General features: G+C 35.5%; 1 protein-coding gene across 3 annotated transcripts; it reads left to right on the top strand.

The window, feature by feature from the left end:
• The first annotated feature begins 488 nt into the window (after positions 1-488).
• Positions 489-23,748, top strand: ZWI (kinesin-like calmodulin-binding protein (ZWICHEL)). Of its 3 annotated transcripts, none has more exons than XM_088950305.1 (24): positions 489-982; positions 1,873-2,046; positions 2,604-2,676; positions 4,395-4,526; positions 4,641-4,879; positions 4,976-5,303; positions 11,115-11,214; positions 11,312-11,493; positions 12,392-12,507; positions 12,738-12,840; positions 13,102-13,254; positions 13,355-13,501; positions 13,678-13,878; positions 18,003-18,167; positions 18,254-18,367; positions 18,482-18,622; positions 18,744-18,794; positions 18,945-19,071; positions 19,709-19,911; positions 20,022-20,204; positions 22,197-22,292; positions 22,419-22,616; positions 22,803-23,074; positions 23,282-23,748. In XM_088950305.1, exons 2-24 carry the CDS (start codon positions 1,892-1,894, stop codon positions 23,472-23,474), a joined length of 3,672 nt encoding a protein of 1,223 aa, XP_088806431.1. In that variant the 5' UTR covers positions 489-982; positions 1,873-1,891; the 3' UTR covers positions 23,475-23,748. The 3 variants fall into 3 exon arrangements, with proteins under 3 accessions (XP_088806431.1, XP_088806432.1, XP_088806433.1); XM_088950306.1 differs by having other exon boundaries at positions 753-1,776; XM_088950307.1 differs by lacking the exon at positions 489-982 and adding an exon at positions 992-1,623.
• Positions 23,749-24,238: the final 490 nt, after the last annotated feature.

Below are 24,238 nucleotides of genomic sequence, written 5' to 3'. Positions count from 1 at the left end.
ACTCGGCTTCAGTCATTGCAAGAGGGTATTTGAATGGTGTGAGCACTATTAAAGCCGATCTATACAAGATGGTGTTTGAATGATGAGAGCATGGACTTGCAGTGATTGAAGCTGAACTCGTAAACCATTGGTCCCTGGTGGTATATCTAGCCCGACTCCAAATTAACATCTCCCCTACATAATACTATATAGGAAAATGAGATATTCTCCATGTGTGATTGTCATATAATGTTGATGGACGTGAACAGAATTTGTGTAAACAGGGAGATTCGGACAAGATCAAACCAGTCCCCCCCCCCCCCAACGTCCCAACCCGATGCACGATGGGGATGTGCTCGGCGACGTTGCGGGGGGCAGTCTTGTGAGGGTTTATTCTCTTCTCAATCCCTACCAACTCACGCGCTAACGACGCCCTACGCGTGTGATACATAAGACAAACACTACAAATGTATCTTCACTCTTCAATACGAGACCGGATCTGCTCCTCACACATTGACCTCACACGCACATCCTACCATGAATTGGTTCCGATGCACGGTGCACGGTGGATGTGCCTGCGAGGCGCTCCTGTGTGTGGAGCATATCCCGTTCCCTTCAACACTAACCCTTCTACGTTATATCCCGCCCGACGGGGCTTTTTCAATTTAAAATGGAACTACCCAGGGTCAATTTCGATATTTACTGAAAGAAATAGTACCAAAATTTTATTTCTTAAACCTTTTTTCTTTTAAATTTCTTATTTCTTTATTGTTGTCTTCTTCTCCCCAAAAAAGAGAGATCTCTGTGTGTTGTTGTTTTTGACATATTCTCGTGACTTACTCCAACTCTTCCCAGTTCCCTCCGCCTCCTTTCTTCTCTTGAGGAAGAGAGAGAGATTCAGGGATCCTTTTTCTCCAGAGGGCACATTGGGTATTTCGAAAAGAAGCTCTTGTTTTTGTGTTTTTTTCCATGCGACATCGCTTCGAACGTCTCCATTTATCTCGTAATTCTCGTCTTCTTTCATCTCTCTTCGCTTCTGGTCCTTTCGAATAATCACTTTCATTTCTTAAATCTATCAGCTATCTTTAGTCCTGGTTTTCAGACAAAGCTTGCATTGCCTTCTTTCATTTCCGCTTCTGATACTGTACTTTTGTATTTTTGTTTTTTTATTTGTTTTCATTTTCATCATTTTCACTTCTTGAATCGATTTCATCTCTTGAGAGTGGTTTCTTAAGTTTTCCGATTCTCCTTTTTTTTTTTTTTCCCTATTTATTTTAAACTTCGGTTCATCTTCCACAGTTTTTGTTTTTATACTCTACTCATCTGGCTTCATTTTCGCTTAAATCTGAATACTTTACCTCATTGTCTAACATTTTCAGTTCTTCAGTATTGCTTAGCTCGTTTCTTTGTATCTCTCTTCAATGGAAGATTTATTGAAGATTCTTTTCATTTTCACCTCGTTTTAGTCAAACTTTTGTTGTGTTTTTTTTTTTTTTGATTGATTTTTAGGTTCTCTTCTCTTAATTTCCACTTGCTTTGTTCATTTTTATTCTTTTGATGCAAGCAAGAGTTGGCAAGTTGGAGAACTCTTCAATCTGTTTAACTGATTTTTTTGGAAGCTCTGGTTTGATTTTCTGAAGAAAGGTTTTGTTCGCTTTCGCATCTCCTTGCTCTGTTTGATTTTTAAATAGTTTCTGAATGGAGCCGTATTAATTCAAAACCACTTAATTACTCTTCGGAGGAGCGGTTGCCTATCCTCATTCACCCTTTCTTTTTGTTGGATTTCTCCATATTAACGTACATCTGCGTCTCGTCTGTTTCAATTTGAGTTGGTGCAAGTCATACACAACAACAAGGTTATACTGATCAATGTTTCCTCGATTTCAACTGCAGGGGGTGTTAATTGATCCAAATGACGGTTGATACACCGTCAGTTATGTCTGAAAGCGTCAGAGCAAGTCAATCTTCTTTGATCTCTAGCAATGGCAATGGAACCCCTTTCCACAGCTCGGCTCGCTTCTCTAATGGGGATGGGTATGATAGTGATGGTTCTAATTTTGCACCCTCGTAAGTCTTCACTATCTTATATTATTTCAAGGTTTACAAATCATAGTCACGTCACATTGTAGATTACCAATACTTTGTGTTGTTTTTATCAGTCCCAATAATGTTTTTTGCCTACAAACTTTAATTTGTAGAGCTGGTTTTCTTGTAGTTCTTTGTAACTCATGTAAGACTGTTAGAACGATAATGCTAATGGGTTTTTTCCTCACCACGCTTGTAATCTCAATTTCAAACCTAGGCCAATAATTGTTTCAATTCGTTCTAAGTTTTGAAATGTCAGAACTTATTCTTGGAACCATTTCCCAACTTGACTCACGACTCCACATTTTGTTTTGTATTGATGAGATGACGTGGGACATCTTTTTCTCTCTCATTTCTTCATCCATTTACGTTTTTTGATAGGGTTTTCTGCTCACTTGCGCATGTTCTTATTTATGCGTCAATTGATTAATTGGTTAGCTTAAAAATGCGTTAGGGGTTTGTTGCATTGTTTGTTATTTTAACCTAAAGTAACATGTTCACTGGTTCAAGTGATCTCTCTCTCTTTTTGCCTTGAGCAGCACACCAATGTCTCTGCCAGTGACCTTTCCAGCAGAACTTGCAAGTGCTATACCATTGATCGATAAATTTCAGGTGAGAAGATGTGCTATGGTTTTCTAGATTACTTTGTTTTATTTCCTAAGTTATTCATCTTTCTTTTATATTCATGGAAAAATTAATTGTCGTTTATAAATTTGAATTGGTAGGTTATCTAAGAAAAGCCTTAACAAAAAATTCATGTGAATGGTAGAACAAATGTTTGGAAAGAGTATAAATTAAATGTGCATGCGGGAAGGCACATGGTGTTAAATAGTTGACTATGAAATGGGGTATCCACTCTATATAGTAATAGATAAGCTTAAGTTAAAACAAAGAGCACTGAACAATTAAAATAACGTATAATTGATAATATGAAACCATTGAGTATAACAAGCATTCATCCCCTAATTTTCCCCAAGAATTCATAATGCTAGGTTTTTTACTCACAAATTGAGGATTCTACAATGAGAGGCGTCCCCTCACGGGAAAGGATTTTGGCCATGGAAGTCGGCTTACAACACAAGGGAAAAATTGTGGTGCTGTGACATTCAATTTTCTGGTGATGGGTCCCAAGTAAAATTTCTGGTGATGTTTACCTTGTATTTCCTGTGCTAGAGGCTTAATAGGATCTATCAACATAGCCTCGTTCCAACTGTAAGGGGTTGGCTACATGAATCATGTTCCACCTCTGCTCTTTGTAGTGGCATATCCACCAGCTTTGGGGAAAGCACCTTCACTAAAATTGAGCCTTTTGTGCTATGCTCTGGAGGACACAACTCCTTATAGGAAGCAGCCTTGTTGACTTGAACAATTCCCTTAGCACAAGTCTCTTCAGAGTTGCTAATTAGGTTGGAAGGACCTTTAATAAAATATATTCCTTGAAGTTGACTTGGATTCTTACTTTCTTCCAGCCTCTCTTAAGTTGGGAGACCAATAAGTGCTTGTATTTATTCCAAATGGACTTTGCCCCTCTTTTCAGTATGATCTTCCTATTTTGCTTTTTCTAGAGGCTCAATGGAATCTATTGAAGTTGGTTAGGTTTAGGAATGCAAATTCCTTTTCAACTCTCCTTGTCTCCTTATTTTCCATTATGCTCCCTCTTCTTTAATAAGAGATGTCATTTCCTATTGGCCTTGTTTATTTTCAGGTTGTAGAGGTAATCTGACTTGGGCAATGATTTTTTATTTTCAGCTATTTGCTGTATTTAAGAAAGGAATTGCATGATTTTGAAGGGAGATTTCATTTGTTGTGCATAGATGCTTGTAGTTTGGTCTTTAGTGCTTAAGGGCTTTGTAGATTTCTACAGAAGGGATTTTATTTAACTGAGATATTATGGGTATAAAGGATATTACATTTTAGTCTATGCTGAATTCTGTGAAAAAATCATCATCATCATCATCGAAGCCTTATCTCAACTATATGGGGTTGGCAACATGGATCCTGTTTTTCCATCTCGTTCTGTTTAATGCCATATCCCTTGTTAAATTATGATCATTTAAATCATTTCTAACCACTTTGATCCATGTCCGTTTTGGTTTACCCCTAGCCCTTCTAGACCCTTCAATTTGCAACAGCACACTTCTTCTTGTGGGTGCTGTTGGTGGTCTTCTATGCATGTGCCCAAACCATCTTTGTCTACTTTCTATCATTTTATCACCTATTGGAATTGTTGTGCTTTGTTTATGTTCTTTCATAACAAGGAAAGGTTGGAATTGTTATGCTTTGCTAGTGTTCTTTCATATTCTCATTCTGCTGTTGTTTTTGCTTTATAGGTAGAAGGGTTCTTGAGGTCCATGCAGAAGCAGATCCAATCTTCTGGAAAACGTGGGTTTTTTTCTAAAAGATCTATAGGCCCTCATATTAGGGAAAAATTTACATTTGAGGATATGCTTTGCTTTCAAAAGGTATGACAGGAATGGATTTGCTTTCAAAAGAAGTCTTCGCTTTTGTAATGTTCTTGAGATTCATCCTATCTTTCTTGTGCGAACTTGTGATATATCTATCTTAACTTTTGCCAGGACCCCATTCCAACTTCTTTGCTCAGAATTAACAATGACCTTGTAAGCCGGGCTATAAAATTATTCCAGATAATTTTGAAGTACATGGGAGTTGATTTATCAGATAGGGTATCTCCTGTAAGCTTAGAGGAGCGGATTGAGCTTGTTGGTAAACTGTATAAGCAAACTTTGAAGCGTTCAGAACTTCGAGATGAGCTTTTTGTACAAATATCAAAGCAAACACGCAATAATCCTGATAGGTATTCTGATTTTTCTGCTGTTTGAAGTTCAATTCATATCAGTTGTTCTATCTAGTTGTCTTACTTTTCAAGTAACCATTTTATTTGGATGTACAGGCAATCCTTGATTAATGCATGGGAGTTAATGTATTTGTGTGCATCTTCGATGCCTCCTAACAAAGACATTGGGGGATATTTATCAGAGTATGTCCATTATGTTGCTCATGGGGTGAATACAGATTCTGAAGTCCAACTATCTGCATTGAATACATTAAATGCTTTGAAGCGTTCTGTCAAGGCTGGTCCTAGGCATACCATTCCTGGGCGAGAGGAGATTGAAGCCCTTTTGACCGGAAAAAGACTTACGACCATAGTGTTTTTCTTGGATGAAACCTTTGAAGAAATTACCTATGACATGACAACAACTGTTGCTGATGCTGTTGAGGTATTTTTTAGAGGCCTTCTTTCTCCTCTTTGCTAAATGCATGGCCTTAATCTTTTTTTTTTGGCACGTGTTATGTTTGTATTATCATTGCATTCTCTTTGCTGTTTTGTGTGTATAACTATCAGGTCTTTTGCAATTATATTCATTGCATTCCACCAATATCATGATGTAATTGCTTGGTGTTTGGGGTATGCATTTCAAGGATCCTAAATAAAATGGTTAACTGAGGCTAACCACCTCTGATGGATTAGCCATTTGATGCATGAAAACATCTTGTGACACCTTTCTCAATTCTCATAAGTCATAACCAAATCAATAACCCCTATCCATTCAAAAGTGGATAGATTTGTGTTCAATATAAATTTTGAGAAAAATTAACCAAAATTCATTATGAAAAGAAGTACATGAGGAGATGTACAACACAGAGGGGGAGCCCCATAAGCTTACACAGGAGAAAGGCTATCACTATACAAAATCTCCAAAAGAGCACCAAATTTGGCTAAGCCTACTGCAATAGGATTTAGCTCCCTTATCCAGATCTGGTTTGCATTTAAACAATCCGGAGAATCCCTAGCCTCTGCCAAATAATGACTCAATCTCCGTGGTCCACCCTCCTTCTCCCTTAGCCATTTTATGGTATTAGCTGAATCGCTCGCAACAGTTAAATTCTGAAAGCCCATGTTGTTCACTATTCTAATTCCTGTGAAAGCAGCCATCACTTCAGCCTTAGTAGAGTCGGAAAAGCCTATCGGACCACTGAAAACCCAACAGATATTATCCCTTTCATCCCTTGTAATGCCTCCAATGCCAGTGAAATCAGGATTGCCTGAAGCGCTTCCAAGACAGTTTGAGAAAGGTGTGGGATGAACAGAAAAGTATGAGCTCTTCTGATTAGGTCATTAACTGAGAAAGCTTTGAAATCTGAATTAACGGCCCAAAGGTTACAAAGGTAAGGCTATTGGGGAAGGCTGATAATGAGGGTTTTGCCTATGGTTACTTCAGATTGCTGACCACTTAGTGGAAGAATGGTGCAATGAGGAGGTGAGGGGTGTTGTTTGGGAAGGAGTGAGGTTCCATAGAAAGATACAACGCCTAAAAAGCAGATTAAAGGAGTGGAATAGAGGAGGAGGTGGAAGGGCTTGATTGGCCAAGGTTTGATTCTGATTTAGCAAGATTATTGAAACGGGATTTTGATTTGGAAGAGATTAGGAGGGCTGTTTTCTCAATGGATGAGTCAAAAGCACTGGGACCAGATTGTTTTACAATGCCTTTTTATCAAGATTGTTTGGAGATAATTAAATTTGATTTGATGGGAGTTTTTGAGGAATTTGTTGAGGAACATTTCATTAGCCCAGGAATTAATTTTACTTTTTTCATGGCTTTGATACCTAAGAAGTGGGATGTCATCAAGCTGAGAGACTTTGGACCCATTAGTTTGGTGATTAGTATTTACAAGATTTTGGCTGAAGTGTTATTGGTAAAATTAAAACTAGCCCTCTCAAATCTGATAACACATTCTCAAGGGGCTTTTGTTCAAAGGAGACAAATTACTGGTCAAATTTCGATAGCTAATGAGTGTGTGGACTATAAGGGAAGGAGGAATGGTTGTGTGTAAATTAGATTTGGAGAAAGCATATGACATGGTGGATTGGGTCTTTCTTTTGGATGTCCTGAAGTGTTATGGTTTTGGGGAAAGATGGTGTGGATAGTTTGAAGGTTGCTTGAAAAATTGTCATTACTAGGTGTTGGTGAATGGGGTGGTTAGGGATGACAGTTTCTACCCTACCTGGTGGGTACCCACTTGGCAACCCCTACCTACCCTGATGGGGCAGTTTCTTTTTGCTTGAGGCAGTTAGGGATGGCAGTTTCTACCCTACCTGGTGGGTACCCACCTGGCAGCCCCTACCTTCCCTGATGGGGCAGTTTCTTTTTGCTTGAAGAACGGATTTTGGGGTCGGGACGGGTTTTGGGATTCTACAACATGTACGGGTATGGGTAGGGTGCAGTATTAGGTTAAATCCAATCCTCCTCGACTTGCATATCATTGGAAAGCATATGAACCTCATGTATTAGGTGTTGAATTTAATAATATTTTGAATTTTATGTGAAGAACAATTGATAGTTTATGTGTTTTTTACATGTGAAGAATGTGTTTTTATGGAAAGAATAATATTTTGAATTTTATGTATCATGTGAAGAATCCAATCCTCCTCAGCCAATCTGGTGTTTGCAGTGGGAGTCCCTCAGGCCTGTCCGTTTGTGGGCAGGTTCTGTTCTGTACTTTTATAAGTTAATTTTAATAAATTTATCTTACCTTTAAAAAAAAGTAGTTTATGTGTTTTTTACATGTCTTAGTCAAGTATTTTGAAAATTTGTTATTTGTTTATGTTATTTTACTTATTTGTTGCTTATATAATGGTTTTGTGGCTTGGAGCCCAAATTTCAGAAGACCACTATACGATTGGAAGGTGGACTGTTTGGAATTCTTGGCAAAACTTCAGTCAGTGGAGATTAACCCCTCAGCTGCAGACAGTCAAGTTGATGTACTCTGCATTGATCAGAAATTAGGTGGAGGCTGATCTAGTGAGGGGTGTTTGGGGGAAACCAGTGCCCCCAAGGGTGGGAACCTTTGCATGGCTGATTTACAGAGGCTGTATTTTAACACAGGACATCTTAAAGAACAGAGGTTATCGGTTTCCAAGTAGATGTGTGCTGTGTCTTGTTGGAGAGGAAAATATTCTACATCTGTTGTTTCAATGCAGTTTTATAAATCTAATATGGTCCTTTTTATTCAATAATTTTAGGGTGGACATGTGGTCTATATCAGTTTCAGATGAAATTTTTGGTTGCTGGCCAAGAATTCAGGGTGGTATTACAGTCAAAACTTTTTGGAGCTGTATCCCCTTTGCCGTCTGTTGGGAGGTATGGAGGGAGAGAAACAAAAGGATTTTCGAGGATAAAAAGAGAAGTAAGAAAGACGTTGTGGTGGTTATCAACTCTTTAGTTATTGGATGGGTGTTTCTGCTTCCAGAATTTCAAGGACTGAAGAAAGAATACTTTGGTGCTGATTTTTGGTGTTCTTTGAATTTGTAAAAGGAGTCCTGTTGTCTTTGTTTTGTACATTGGAGCATGTTATTTATTAGATCCTGTTTTTGTTTGGTTGGAGTGACTTCTTGTCACCTAGTTAAGATGTATTTGCCTTTTCTTTTTAGCAATAAAATTTTATTTATTTATCTTTACCCACTATGGGTTTTGGGGCGGGTATGGGTTGGGAGGTTTACGAAGGCGACTGGGGTCTAGAATTTACAAAACCCTCCCTAAACCTGCCCCATTGCCATTCTTAGGGTGGTAAGAGATTTTTTCTATCTACTAGGGGACTAAGACAAGGGGCCCCCTTTCCTCTTTACCTTATTTGTGGATGTCTTGAGTAGAATTCTCTTGAAGGCATATATGATGGAACTTTTTAGAGCATGGAGGTTTGGCGGAAACAATACTTTAGTAACGCACTTGTAGTTTGAGCCTTGGGGATGATACGATCATTTTCTATGAGCGTGGGGATCCTAGGAATGTAGGATAGTTAAGGGGGGTGATAAAGCTCTTCGAATTTATTTCTATGTTGAAAATCAATTTTGAGAAGAGGTGTGTGGTGGGGATAAACTTTGAGCAGAGGAGCTGACTGTTGTAGTGAAGTCCCTAGGTTGTGCTATCACTAACTGGCCAATGAAATACCTCAGGTGCCACTAGGAGATATCATCATCATCCATTCCTTATCCCAACTACATGAATATTGTTTCGACAATCTTTTCTATTTAAAGCCATGTCCACTATCAAATTTATTAGTGCTTGGATAATTTCTTACTACTACCATATCCTTTTTGGTCTACCCCCATCTCTTCTAGCCCCTTCCACTTGTAACATATCACTTCTTTGAACTTGAGCGTTTGGTGGTCTTCTATGCACGCGACCAGACCATCTTAGCCTACTCTCTCTCTCTCTCTCTCTCTCTCTCATTTTATCACTTATTGTAGCTACTCCTAGGTTGCTATGGATGGTCATTCTTGATCCTATCCTTACTAGTTTTTCCACTCACCTATCTTAGCATCCACAATTCTGCCACACTCATTTTTTGAACATGTTGTTTCTTGATTGCCTAACACTCTACTCCATACAACATTAGCCGACCTTACAACTATTTTTTAGAATTTTCCTTTTAATCTAAGTGCTATTCTCCTATCACACAAAAGTCTAGATGCACCCCTCCATTTTGCCTAACCTGCTCTAATTCTTTGGGCGACATCCTCCTTAATCTCTTTGTTGTTATGAATTTTTGAACCAAGGTACTGGAAGTGGTCACATTGAGTTATCTCTTGGTTTCCAATTGCAAGTGTATATTGACTCACACCTATTATTATCAAATTTACATGCCATATACTTTGTTTTGGTGTTACCTATTTTAAAGCCTTTTGTTTCTAGGGCATTTGTCCTTAAGCTTAATTTTGCATTTAATCTTTCATTAGTTTCTTCAATTAAAACAATGCCATCCGCAAACAATATGCACCATGGAACTTCTTGAATATTTTGAGTCAATTCATCTAATGATCAGTGCAAATAGATAAGGGCTAAGTGTTGAACCTTGGTGAAAACCATCATAACTGTAAAATCTGAAGTTTCTCCCATTAGTGTTCTCACATTGGTTGTTGCCCCCTCAATCCTCATACATATCCTTAATTAGGTCTATATACATATTTTGAAGCGCTTTCTTTTCCAAGACCCACCATATGATCTCTCTAGGAACTGGCCTTTTCTAGATCAATGAGCACCATATGAAGATCTTTCTTCTTCTCTCTGAACTTTTCTATCAATCGTCTCAAAATAAATATAGCTTCCATGGTTGATCTCCCTGTCATAAAGCCAAATTGGTTCTTTGATACACTTGTCAAAAAAAATTATGATAACAAAATTATGATTGTGTTACTGATAAAAAAATTAAAATAAAGATCATTACTTATAAAAAATCAATAAAATTCTAAACTTCTATTCATTATAAGAAAGAATTGTGGATTTGTGAAATCTAATCTTGCATATGAAAGACAGGATGTGACCAGAAATCAGCTGTATAGGGGGGTCCTATTAGTCTGGAATTTTATTCTAAGTTAAAGCGCTGAAATCTTTTTTGAGTTAGGCAGCAAAAGGTAGCCTAAGTTGTTTTTTTTTTCTTTTTTTTTTTTGAGAAATGTAAGGTGAAGTTTTATTAATAGAACAACAAATTACAACAGAGGCCTCCAAAGACAAGGAGCCAAACTCACTAATATGAAGCTAGCCTAAATTGTCATTTGGAGTAACTGGCACATCTCTGTTGTATTGTTCTACTATTCTTTAATTCTTTAAATAAAATGTGAGAAGTTACCAATAAAAATAATCTCATCTAACTTCTCAAAAATTTTGGGTATAAAGGGATTGGCCTATGAACTATGCTTGGTGCTCCAAGACAACTTAGAAAGTTACATTGGACTAGTAGGCTTTGGCTTTATTTGAAGAAATTTTGAAAGTGATGTTGGAAACTGCCTCTAAACCATGCTATCTAGGCTAATAATCCATTATGAACCACATTTGAATATATTATTTCATGAAATTTGTTTGTGTGGCTTGTTGGTTATTAACATTTATTTTTGATTTCTTCATATTTGGCTAATAATCCAAGTTTCACCAGGTTTTCAGAATAGTTTTTAGAAGATGAAAATTTACTGTTTGGAGCTTTTACTGTATAATTTTTCATATTTTTTCTCTACTGATTTAATATTTGCCTTTTAGGAACTTGCAGGGATTATCAAACTTACGACATATTCTAGTTTTAGCCTATTTGAGTGCCGTAAAGTTGTTACTGGCTCTAAATCACCTGATCCTGGAACTGGTAACTATCTTTAGCACTTTATTAAATTTTAGTTGCTTGTTTTAGATTTGTATATTGTATACAATCATTTGGTAATGCATTTTATCATGTTACGTAGAAGAATATATTGGATTAGATGATAATAAATACATTGGAGATTTGCTGGCGGAATTCAAGGCAGCTAAAGATCGCAGTAAAGGAGAGATCTTGCATTGTAAACTTTCATTAAAAAAAAAGTTGTTTCGAGAATCAGATGAGGCTGTGACAGACCCGATGTTTGTGCAGTTGTCCTATGTGCAGGTATGTAGCTCAATTTGTAGCAATATTTGAATAATTGAAGTGTTTCTGGTGTCAGGGTGGACTGTCTAGCCAAGCAAGGGGCAGCTAGGGAAGTTTTGTATTGGGCACAACTGTAACTTATTACTTTTGTTTTCTTCTTTAGTGGTGAGATCGCAGCTCGCGCCTCTCCAAGGGCTGCTTGTATGCGCTAACTTTTCCAAATCAATAAAATGTTCATTTATTTATCAAAAAAAAGTGTTTCTGGTGTCAGGCCATTTAAGCTGACCCCAGATCCCTTGGTAACTTAGTTTGACCATATACTGGAGTCATGCCCGGTAACAATATAACCAGTAACCTGGACAGTTCAAATCTCAGACTGATGAACTTGTACTATTTCTGGGAAATATGGGGATGGAAGAGATTTTGCCTTTACAATGCATCTATTGTCACTTCTCCTTCGTTTTTCTGTTTTATTATGAGTAGACATGTGGAGTGCATAAGAACAAGAAAATGCTAGAGTTCCAATTACAACAAATTTCTCTGTTCTCTATCCTTGTCTAAACTCAAACTAGAGTGGTTTCTTTAATTTCTTGACCTATTTTTGCCATTGTACTAATTATCTCTATACGCAATGGTCTCCAGCTGTGTCTGTGTAGTATAGGGCTTTATTTGTTTATAAAGTCATTTTTGCAATCTGTTGACCTAGGCTAACCCAATTGCTTCCTCTGGATTTAATTTTTTCTTTCCTTTGCTGGACCAACCTTTAGTCCTTGTTTTACTATTATAGTTTTAGATAGCCTTAACTTCTTTTATCCATATTAACAATGCCTAATCTTATTGGTCATTTATAATCCAATTTTACTTGATGAGTTTTAGATTTGGTAAAATACTAAATGGTTGCTAATCATTTTTATTTCAGTTGCAACATGATTATATTTTGGGAAATTATCCTGTTGGAAGAGATGATGCTGCACAACTTTCTGCGCTGCAAATTTTAGTTGAGATAGGATTCATCAGCAGCACTGAATTATGCACGTCAGTAATTCAGAATATCCTCTTTTCTTGCTTGGCTATTGTATTTAATTTGTTATTGTGTTCCTTTGGTCATAATTGAATTAATTTTTTATGAGAAAAGGTAACATATTATATAAAATATCTGCAAAATTTACAAAGCTCTGCACAATGAGGCTATGTGCAACTGTAATTTTTGAGACAGAATCAAAATTTATTGATTTTTATTTCTGAAACTGCTGTTATTTTTTCAGTGACTGGACATCACTGATTGAGAGATTCTTACCCAGACAAATTGTAATTACACGTGCAATACGGGAGTGGGAGCTAGATATTCTTTCACGTTACCATTTGATGGTAAATTTAAAAAGTGTTATTTCCTTTCTGAAATGTTTTCAGCAGGGAAAAAGTTGTAAGCTTGCAATTCCTTAAATCAACTACTTTCAAAATTTTGATCCTGGATTTCAATTTCCTTGCCCGCCTCTTTGCACTGCATGAATATATTTTACTTTTACACATAAATCAATGTTTCTTCCTTTTCTGGAATCATGATTTCTATTCTTTTTTACTTGCTTTTGAGAAAAAAAAGGTTCTCATAGATTTTTATTGTCTATTTAGAAGCATTTGTCAAAAGATGATGCAAGGCAACAATTCCTTCGGATCTTGAGAACACTTCCTTATGGAAACTCGGTGTTTTTTGGTGTTTGCAAGATTGATGACCCCATTGGGCTTCTGCCTGGTCGGATCATTTTGGGCATCAACAAGCGTGGGGTGGGTTAGACAATTTTAACTCTTCTGATATTATGTTATAAACTATTATTTGTAGATCTACTAGATTCTGAACTATGGATTTTATTGCTTGCTTCTCCAGGTCCATTTTTTCCGTCCTGTTCCAAAAGAATATTTACATTCCGCTGAGTTGAGAGATATAATGCAATTTGGTAGTAGCAATACTGCTGTATTTTTTAAGATGAGAGTAGCAGGTGTCCTCCACATATTTCAGTTTGAAACTAAGCAGGTCATAAACATCTTTTATTGCTTTTCTGTTGCATGTCATTGTATTCCTTTTTAGATTCTGGGGTTTTATATTTTTCATTTGTTAAATAGGCATCCTCATCCTCCAGATGTCTTTATCTAGATTTTTTTTAGTAGAATATGTCTTTATCTAGATTGGAATTCCCAAATTTGTTGCAGGGAGAAGAAATTTGTGTTGCCCTTCAAACACATATAAATGATGTAATGCTGCGGAGATACTCCAAAGCACGCTCTGCTGCAAGTGGTTCTGTTAATGGTGATCTTTCATGGAATGTCAAGCCCCCAAATCTTGATGTTTATGATAAACGTGTGGAGGAGCTGTCTAAAGCAATTGAAGAATCCCGGAAGAATGCTGATCAAGTAAGTAATCTAGGTTATTAGTGCTTTTCAACATTATGATTTATTGTTTCTCTAACTGTAATCTTTTATCTGAGAATTTGGTATGCAATAGAGACATAGTGGGGATATCAACCCTGATAACAAAGAAATAATGTTTTCTCTAACTGTAATCTATTTTTTTTCCATGAGATTACTTTTCTTCTTCTCTATCACTATGGACTTCCTTAAGACTCTCTAAGAGTGGTTGTCTAAGAGATCTTTTCTTCGAAGTAGGAGAGGGCTGAAGCCTCTCCAAGAATTTAAATTGGGATTTGGGTAGTTGTATAACTATTATTCTCTATTGGTGAAAGACACCTGGCTTCCCACTTGAAGAGAGGGATACCCGGTGTAGAGCTCCTCTTTGGTCCAAATGGGCTCTAGTTAGCCTACTAGCCCCTGAACTTGGATTTAATCAGCCTTAAAATTATTAGATTTCATGGGTAACCAAGCCCGTTTTCTCCTATTGCAAGTTTCACTTTTAACGCCTTGTTAGTGGGTCAGGGGTCAGATATTAATTCTTTTTTCTACTTTGTTTTGTATTTTTATCAACTTTCATAATTAATAAATCTGTTCTTGTTAATCACACTTTTGTTTAATATGATGGAGTCCAATCTATGCGCCTCGCTATAGGCCTTGAAGGACCTTGCGCTTCAACCTAGGCATTTGCTCACTCACTGAAGCTCCAAGAACCCCCTATTTGCTAATGTCGTTCATTCATTCATCCTAATAAAATGTTTTCTTAAAAAGCAATTAAAATTATGAAATCATTTTTTTTTTGTGTAATAACTAAGAATTTAAGACCCTAACATGGACTTGTTTGGGCTTGTCTTGAGGGACATGGCACAAAGGCGGCTCGTAGAATCAAGAGTGTAATATGTTTTACATCACATTAGCTACTTGAAGTAATGCAATTGAGGGAAAAAATGAGATTGTGGATTTTACATGCTTAAAAATGTTTTATATACTTGATTTTATTTTTAAATTTTCATTCAAATACACTTTACATGTTGTGTATATGTATTTTTATTTTATATAATGGGTTTTTTAAAACACTTGTTTTAAAATTTAAGTTTATATTATGTTTAATATATATATATTTTTTTATTTTTTCGGCCTTTTTTTTGAATTTTCTGACTTTTTTTATAAATTTTTAGCTTTTTATTTGTTGTATTTTTGTGTCATGCTTCAAAAAGGCACAGATCTCACCTTGCGCCTTGAGCGCAAATTGGCCCCTGTGCCTTTTTTGTGCCTTGCGCTTTTTAAACACTGATTTTCTATGAACTTATTTTTATCTATTTATTATACTTTTATAATTTAGTTATGACATCATGTGTTAACCCATATGACCCAACTGGTTGAACCATTAAAGCATTTAATAAACAATAATGCTTATTCATCAAACTTATTTTTGACTAGTATAATGAATATACAATATTAGAGATATGCCAAAATTTTTTGGGAAATTTTCAGCTTTTTTTTTTTTATTTCAACTAGTTATTATATTTTTATTACTTAATTGTGTAATCATGGGTTAATTCATTTGATCAACTGGTTGAACCACTAACCTGTCACCTAGATAGAAAAGTGGTTCCATTGGTCTTAAAAGAAAGCAAGGAAGGTACATTTTGTTTATGTTAGACAAGTCTCCTCCCCCTCTTTTCCCATTTTTTCACACCAAAATGGTGTGTTTCTACATCCTAAGAATTGAGAACTTGCAATGCAAGCCTTTTTTCATCCCATCTTTTGACATCTCACAAACCAAACATGGGAAGGAACAATTATTTGAGAATATTGCATTTTATTCCCTCCCTATTTATGAATCAATCTCAGCCTTGGGGTTCCAAAGTTGAATGCTATCTTGTTGAGAGACTAAAGGATGGTTATACTGGCTGGTTCAAGGGTAATAGTGAATGTTCTTTGCAGTACTATAACATGCTACAAGGGAAGTAAGATAGCTGGTAAGGGAAACAAAAGGGCGGCAATCTTCACATTGACTCATAAATCAATGAATATTTTTGATGATGCACAATCCAAACAAGGACTAACCAGAAATTATCTATATTGAGTCTCCTCCCATTGGTTGTATGTACTATGTAATAGATGGGTTAGGCATTGCTAACCTAAATTCCGAGGTTCTTGGCACTTCTTACGTTGTAAAATTTTCGTTCTTTCATTATTAATAAATTTTTTACAATTGCCAATCTTCTATGCAAGGTTCAAAGTATCGGAAACACCAAGTGTATCGGAAAGGCAATTTTAAGAGACGTATCGGGATACGCCTTTGATACACATTCATATTGGAGAAAAACTAAGATATGCATAGATACACTTGGAAACACTATAAATACTTTAATAAATCATAAAAATGCATCAATAACACTAAATATAAGACCTCAATGAGGTGTATATACATTAAATTAACATATTTTAATGATTTTATGAAGAAATATATTGTACTTAATTATAATTTCATTAAATATCTTATGCTTAACTATAATTTATAAATTATAATTCTTAAGTTTTAATGTTTTATGGGATTGGAAAAACCCAATCTCTTATGCAACCATAAAACATGCATTGGCACAGCTTCTAAGTGAAAATATAATAAACAATTATTTATTATTTAAAATAATAATAATTATTTTTTATTTATTTCAAAAAATTATAAAAAATAAATAAACATTTAATAGTATGTTAAAAAAAAGTTGTTAAAGATGAAACTTTAATCATTGTGATTACTTATTGATTAAAAAAATCATTGTGATCAAATGATAAAATATAATTAATTATATTTTAATTCTAAAAATATAAAAATAATTATTAAAGATGAAATTCCAATTGGTCTGTGGATATGATAGGTCATCCATAGAATTATAAGATAGTCAATTGTTGTGATGAAATGATAAAATATAATAAATTATTATTTATTTTTTAATTCTAAAAATATAAAAAATAAAAGAATATATTAAAGAAGAAATTTCAATTCCTCTATGGGTATGATAGATAAATCTATAGATCTATAACATATTTAGTCTTTATAGGCAGAGAAAAATTACATTTTCAAATTTTTTGTTAATTTATATTTTCCCCAATTATCTTCATGAAATTTCCATAAATTTACCGACAACACAAAAAAATATTGTGATTTTGGATGTAAGAAATGTAGATCAACATAAATTTAAACATTCAAGAAAAAAAAGAAATCACAAGATATTGTAAAAATCTGACAAAACTTGCTATTTTGCCAATTGCCATATTTTTTCAAAATTTGAAAAATCTTCAAAAAAATAAAAATAATGACTCACACGTGTTTCATGCAAAGGTTTGCAAATATAGCACTCTAGGAATGAGGTTTGAAGTTTTAAAGTCATTTGGGGGTAAAAGAAGGTTTATTTCTGGGAAAAGAAGCTTGCTTTCCCCTTTATATTTTTTCAGTTTTTGGTCTTATCTTTTTCGTTGATACGATACCGATACGCCCGCCCTTGATACACCCTCGATACGGGTCTGATACGCATGAAAAAAGACGAGATGACCAATTTCAATGTGTATCCCGTATCTGTTTTTCAAAGATACGATACAATACGCCCCGTATCGGGATTGTATCGAAATTTTAAAGCTTGCTTCTGTGACTGTCACATGATTGCTTTGTGACTCTATGTCCATGTTTCATTGGGGACTATGACTGCAGCTACAGCAGATGCATTCTCCCATTTGCCACATCTATTACAAATCAAGAAAAGGTTGATGTAAGATGTTGATTTTTTCGTTTTCTATTTGTTTCTTTGTGTTTTTTTCTTTTACATTGTTCACATTATTGCACCAACAAAAGGGTTAAGAAAAGAAGAATCCACATTGCATCTCTTTCATCATCATTACCAAACTTTTTTGTTTAGGAGCATCCTCATTCAAGTTCATGTATCTCTCCTTGAGCACAATTTGCAGCCAATTTGCGTGTTATCAAACTATGATGCCAAAACTTGCCGTGTTTCATTCTCAATATGGATTTCTTTCAATCATTACACGTCTGAGTTGGTTGTAATCAAAGGTCTCATTAATTTTCACATTCGACTTTGTATTTGAATATTGGACCATTGGTTACATATCAGTTAGCAGAAAAATTACATGAAAAAGAAAGGCAAGAAATTAAATTACGGGAGGAGTTGGAGCTGTTGAAGGATTCCATGAGATCTGAAAAGCAAAGCTTAGCAGAAATTGTATGCGATCGTGATAGACTGAGATCACTATGCGATGAAAAAGACTCTGCACTTCTGGTGATTATGATGTGTGAAAATGATATTATATGATTTCTGGCATTCCTCTTCTTCCCATTGTATTAATGATTTTGCTATTTTATTAGGATGCACTGCTGGAGAAGAACCGCTTGGAAGCTAGATTGACAAAACTAGGAAATCAAGGGTATTCCTCCCTAGGGAGCAATGTCAGTAAGGATTTAGTTGGATCTAATATTGCGGTAAGTTTTAAAATGTGATGGTTTATTGCAAAATTGCTGTTCTGTTCTATCACATTGTGGATTTCTATATAGTGATTCTTTTTTTTTTTTATTGGTTCTGGTGCTTTTTTATAGGATATAAATAAGCTTCAGGAGGAGTTGAAAATGCGCAATGAGGAGGTGCGTTCTGCTGGAGAAATTGTTAAGAGGCTTGCAAATGAAAAACTATTGTTGGAACAGAAGATTCAAAGTGTTGAAAAGAAGAAAGGGGAGGAGGTGAGTTATGTTGTTTGTGTAGTTCTTCTCCATCTAAGTTTCCCAATATTCCTTCTCTTCTGGCATTTCCTGAGTTGCAAGCTAACTGTTTTTCATTTTGTTTTTTATTGTGTACATGCAGATGGAAATTCTTGAGAAAAGATTTGAACAAGAACTACGAGAAATGAAAGAGGTAATGCTCCTTTTTTATTTTCTTAGTTTATGTCATTTATATAGAGGTAATTTTTCTGTTTTGAATATTCCATTTTCACTTAATTTCTACCTCTTGGTGTGGAAAAGAAACCTGAACATGTTATAGCTAATAACATTTTTTCTTTTTTAGGACATTGATAGAAAGAATGAGGAAACTGCTGCTATTTTGAAGAAGCAAGGGGCTCAGTTGGTTGAGTTGGAAACACTTTACAAGGAAGAACAAGTGTTGAGGAAGCGATATTTCAATACAATTGAAGGTTGGTATGGTATTATCTTTTGATATGTCAATAGGAGATGGGTGCTTTTCATTTTTTTTTCTAACTAAGGGCACCGTGTATTTTATTGGGTCATTTACTAGAACACCCTGTGTAATTTCACAAATATACTTAAACCTACCTTGTAGTTTTTATTTACTAAAACACCCCCTATAATTTGCAACCTATTTACTTAATTGACCTTTTTCTAAGAAGTGTTTGTTTTGCCATATAAAGGTAGTAACATGATCACCTAATAGAGTGGTTGTTTATTCCAAAAGTACCCCTAACACTTCTTTGCACAAAAATCAAAATTGACCAAATAGAGTGGTTGCTTATGTCTTATTAGGGTAAAAATGGTATTTCAAATTTTATTTTCTTTTGATTAAATTTATTAAATGGATAGTAGGGTATAAACTGTCATTTTCCATTATCATCTAATGGATGGTTGATTAACTAAATGAGTTGCAAACTATAGGAGGTGTTTTAGTAAAATACAAACTATAGGGTAGGTTCTAGTAAATCCATGAAACTGTATGGGATGTTTTAGTAAATGGCCCTATTTAATATTATAGGAATTCTTGTTTTAGTTTTTATTGTCTTAATAAGTGTCTATTTTTCAATTGATGTTCAATTCCAGATATGAAAGGAAAGGTCAGAGTATTTTGCCGATTAAGGCCTCTTAGTGAGAAAGAGATGTTAGAAAAAGAAAGGAGTGTTCTTACAAGCATTGATGAGTTTACAGTTGAACATCCTTGGAAGGATGATAAGATGAAACAACACCTTTATGACCGTGTTTTTGATGGCAGTTCTTCCCAGGAAGATGTATTTGAGGACACTAGGGTAAATTTTGTTAAATGTCAATACTTAAGCATTGAAGTGGAATATTGTACAATTTGAACTTTTGATTGCTAATTTCTTGGTGGCTAACTTTCTCTGGCATGATTTAACAGTATTTAGTGCAATCTGCCATTGATGGATATAATGTTTGCATATTTGTTTATGGTCAAACTGGTTCCGGAAAAACATTTACAATTTATGGGTCTGAAAGCAATCCCGGATTGACACCAAGAGCTATTGCTGAACTCTTCAAAATTTTGAAGCACAACAGAAACAAATTTTCTTTCTCCTTGAAGGTAAGTAATGTGTTACAAGTTACAATGAAATTGTAGAATGGTGACTTTTGATGGTATCAAACATTGTTAGAGTCATTTACTCAAATGAATTCAACAATTCCTTTTTTATACAACATATATGGCAGAATTTAATGACCTTTCATAAACTACCTTTTGTTCTTTGTTAAATGGTGATAAAGATAAAATATAAAGCCTTTATCTAGTGTAATATTGGCTAGTTGAAGTTTTGAGAGGGTGGATTGATTATGGATCTTACTTCCTGCATATTTCCATGTTCTCACACATCAACCTGAGTCTTACCATCTCATGCAGCAGTTGCCCCTTCCATTGAAATAAAATAAATAAATAAACTGTTCAACTTGTATTTTTTTTTCTTTACACTAAGAAGATGATGACGTGGGGACGGAGAGGAGTAAAGTTGGAATTTTGGAAAGGGTGGGTGTTGTGGGAATAAGCAGGGGTAAAGAGGGGGAGGAGTTTTAAGGAGAAGGAAAATCGAGAGGTGTTTTGGAGTCAAGGAAGGTGTAGAGACATAGGTGGTGGGGCAAAGTGGAGGGGATTTGAATTTGAGTAGAATCCACTTAGGCAACAGTAGTTTGAACAAAGCTTACGTGGATTTTTGGTCAAATTTGCTGAAAATTAGGAGGGGCAAGGGCTTTATTGGTAAAAAACCAATAAGAGGGGAATTTTGAAAAAAAAATGGAAAGGAGAGTCTTCAAAACATTAAAGAGGAGAGCTGGATTTGGGTGATTGCCATGTTCAAAGGAGGAAAGAACTCCTTGGAAATTCAACGGAGCATATGAAGCCATGGCTTGGATGACAAGGGGTCTAAGAGAAGAAGGTACTCGAGAAGGGCTAGAGACGATATGACGCTGACTGATGCTATAGAGGGTCAGATTAGGAAGGTGACATCATCACTGCTACATGTCCACCTTTCTCAGTTGGTAGTAGGGGATTGTCTACACTAGAAGGGCTGTGGGTGGATGACGATGAAAACAAGTTGACTTGTGAAGAAAAGAAACTTGAGCATGAGAATAGTTTAGTTGCTGATTAGACAGATGACGAGGTATGTATGAAAAACACTCTTAATGAGATGACTTTGAAGGAGTTGGGGAAGGCTTAGTCGATCGTGGAAAAGAGAGCTGGGGAAGAAAGTGAGTGTCTTTGGATGACAACAACTGAGGTAGACAAGCCAAAAAAAGTTTATAATAGAAAGAGAATAATGATTGGAATTGATATGAAACCTGAGAGTGGGAAGGAGGTTGGAGCAATAATCCAGGAGGTGAATTCAGTGGAAGGTAGAGGGGGAGGGGGAAGAGGAGAAAAGTAGAAGTGAGGATTAGGGAGGGTTGACAAAAATCGAGAATGGAGAAGTGGCGGTTGGCAAGTCCTTAGGTTTGTTCTTCTGGGAGGGGAAGGCTTTGCGAGAAAAGCCTTTGAGTAGTTTGAAGAAAAAAGGAGGAAGAAAACAAAAGGAAAGGAGAGGAAAGGATAGAGAGTGACATGAAGGGGACGGGGATGAGGTGTTGGGTGAGGATATGTGAAGTTTGGGATGAGGGTGTTAAGCTAGGATGCAAGAGGGCTGAGAGAGAAACAGGAGAACAATGGTGACAAATCTGAGAAAACTAGTTGTGGACTGGGGTTGGAGCTCCCTATATTTGATCATATTAGTATCGGAACTAGGGGAGAATTTTTGGCATGTTCTTGAATTTTAGTTTAGTATTTCTCAATTTTCAGCATGTATCTCTAAATTTGTTTTGATTGTGAGGTGCCACCTTGTGACCTCTTGGTCTGTTATTTTTCCTTTGATTAATGCATTTCTTTTTACTCTTCCAAAAAAATGTTTTTTGTATAATAAAATTTATGTATTTCATGGCCACTAGCTAGCTAGGGGTTGCTTTTTTTTCCATCAATTTAAGTTTACCTCATTACCTTGAACCTTTTATTTATTAATAATATTCTTGATATTATCTGCATTTTGAAATGGTACAGGCCTATATGGTGGAGCTATATCAGGATACACTTGTAGATCTTTTATTACCGAAGAACGCAAAGCGTCTAAAATTAGATATAAAAAAAGATTCAAAGGTGATTTCTATGTCTAAGGATGTAAAATGTTTGATTGGATATACCCTTGTCAGAAATTACTGAATTCTTATATTATAGTTTTTATTACTTTGTCTTACTAATTTGTTATCTTCATATTTCTAATAGGGAATGGTTTCTATAGAGAATGTGACAGTTGTTTCAGTTTCAACTTATGAGGAACTAAGAACTATTATTTTGAGAGGGTCTGAGCAACGACATATGTCAGGGACTCAAATGAATGATGAAAGTTCAAGGTCTCATTTGATCCTTTCAATCATTATTGAAATCACTGATCTTCAAACTCAGTCTGTCGCAAGAGGGAAGGTAGATATGCACATTCATTAAGTAGAAATAGTTTCTTGTTTGATTAAATTAAAAGGAATTTTTACACTTTCACAGTTGTATGTTTGCATGAACTAAGAAGCTATGTTTGTCTTGTCATAGTTATTTTTTCTTGGTGGAGGTTCTCCATGTTTTCAGTTTTCATCTGACTAGTATTTTCCTCTACAGTTGAGCTTTGTAGATCTTGCTGGTTCAGAGAGAGTTAAGAAGTCAGGTTCTTCTGGGAGTCAACTGAAAGAAGCTCAGAGTATCAATAAATCACTTTCAGCCCTTGGGGATGTGATCAGTGCTTTATCTTCTGATGGTCAACATATACCATATAGAAACCATAAACTAACGATGCTCATGAGTGACTCGCTTGGTGGAAATGCTAAGACTCTTATGTTCGTAAATGTATCTCCAGCTGAATCAAACTTGGAAGAAACCTATAATTCTCTGATGTATGTGCTTATTCTATTTACCATGTAAAAAATTTTATGTGCATACCTAATTGTTTCATACTTGATTGTTGAGCATGTTCTTGCATTGTAGTATATAAGAATATTGTTTCTAGGATATTTTGTTTCGTTTTTGCTTGATAATTGCTTTGATCACATTTAGTAGGATATATTCAGTACTCTGATAATGCTATTTTCATATTAAATTAGGTATGCTTCAAGAGTCAGGTCAATTGTCAATGACCCAAGCAAAAATGTTTCATCAAAGGAAGTTGCACGTTTGAAGAAGCTACTGGCTTATTGGAAGGAACAAGCAGGCAAGAGGAGTGATGATGAAGATTTAGAAGAAATACAGGATGAACGCCCTGCAAAGGAAGGGGTACATAGCCGCTGTTCCATGTAAATTACTGTCATTAATACGTGTTTCATTTTTCTGTGTTGGTTAAATGTGGTTAGCCAGCAGCATGGGAAAGGTCCTCCAATATACAGTTTATTGACAGTTTCTTAATGTCATTTATTGGTATGAGAACCTTCTCAACACATCGCTGAGGGTTGAGATTTCACGTTGATTTTATAAAATCAATATCAAAAGATGTAAAGTTTGAAGCAGTATATATTTGCTTAGCCCTGTATTTTAATAGATCTCAAATGAAAAATCCATACTTCTCTCGTTTGTATTTCTGTTTTTTTCTTAATTGTAAATAGTAAAATTTTGGGCCCCTTCCCATTTCATTTGGTATTTGTTTAATGTTTTTATGACTACAAACATACATTAAGGTATATAATCACACGTACATGCAACTTCTTTTCCCTACTAAACATTTACTTGTGACCTGAGAGAGAGATGAGATGAATAAAGCTTGAATGATTGTGTGAATGATCTTATAGGGAGATAAAGTTGAGCTTTCATACAATTTCTCCTAAGGAACTATAATGGTTGGTTCTTTGTGTTCATATCAAGGGCTTTATTTCTTGAAAATTTAACAATCTAATCAATTTTAATGGAAATTGTGTACTAAGATCATTCTATTCTCCGTTGTAATACCAAAGGCTCATAAATTTAATGAACTGTTTTGGGAATACAAGGGGGTTTAACACAGAAAACCGTTGTGGATGCCCTTCGTGTCCTTTGCATAGTAAAGATTCTTCAGTTGCAACAAAAAAACC

The sequence above is a fragment of the Nelumbo lutea genome, chromosome 6 (genome assembly GCF_056320005.1).
Source record: "Nelumbo lutea isolate HS-2025 chromosome 6, American lotus-T2T, whole genome shotgun sequence".
NCBI lineage: Eukaryota > Viridiplantae > Streptophyta > Magnoliopsida > Proteales > Nelumbonaceae > Nelumbo > Nelumbo lutea.
The sequence above is the reverse complement of the archived record's forward strand: the minus strand, read 5'-3'. Positions and strand labels throughout refer to the sequence as shown.

Bases quoted from the DNA above. Each gene is read 5' to 3' on its own strand.
- ZWI (XM_088950305.1), top strand. From the start codon at position 1,892: ATGACGGTTGATACACCGTCAGTTATGTCTGAAAGCGTCAGAGCAAGT. The intron at 4,527-4,640 runs GTATGACAGGAA...AACTTTTGCCAG, and splicing joins ATATGCTTTGCTTTCAAAAG to GACCCCATTCCAACTTCTTT. The intron at 18,368-18,481 runs GTAAGTTTTAAA...GCTTTTTTATAG, and splicing joins TAGTTGGATCTAATATTGCG to GATATAAATAAGCTTCAGGA.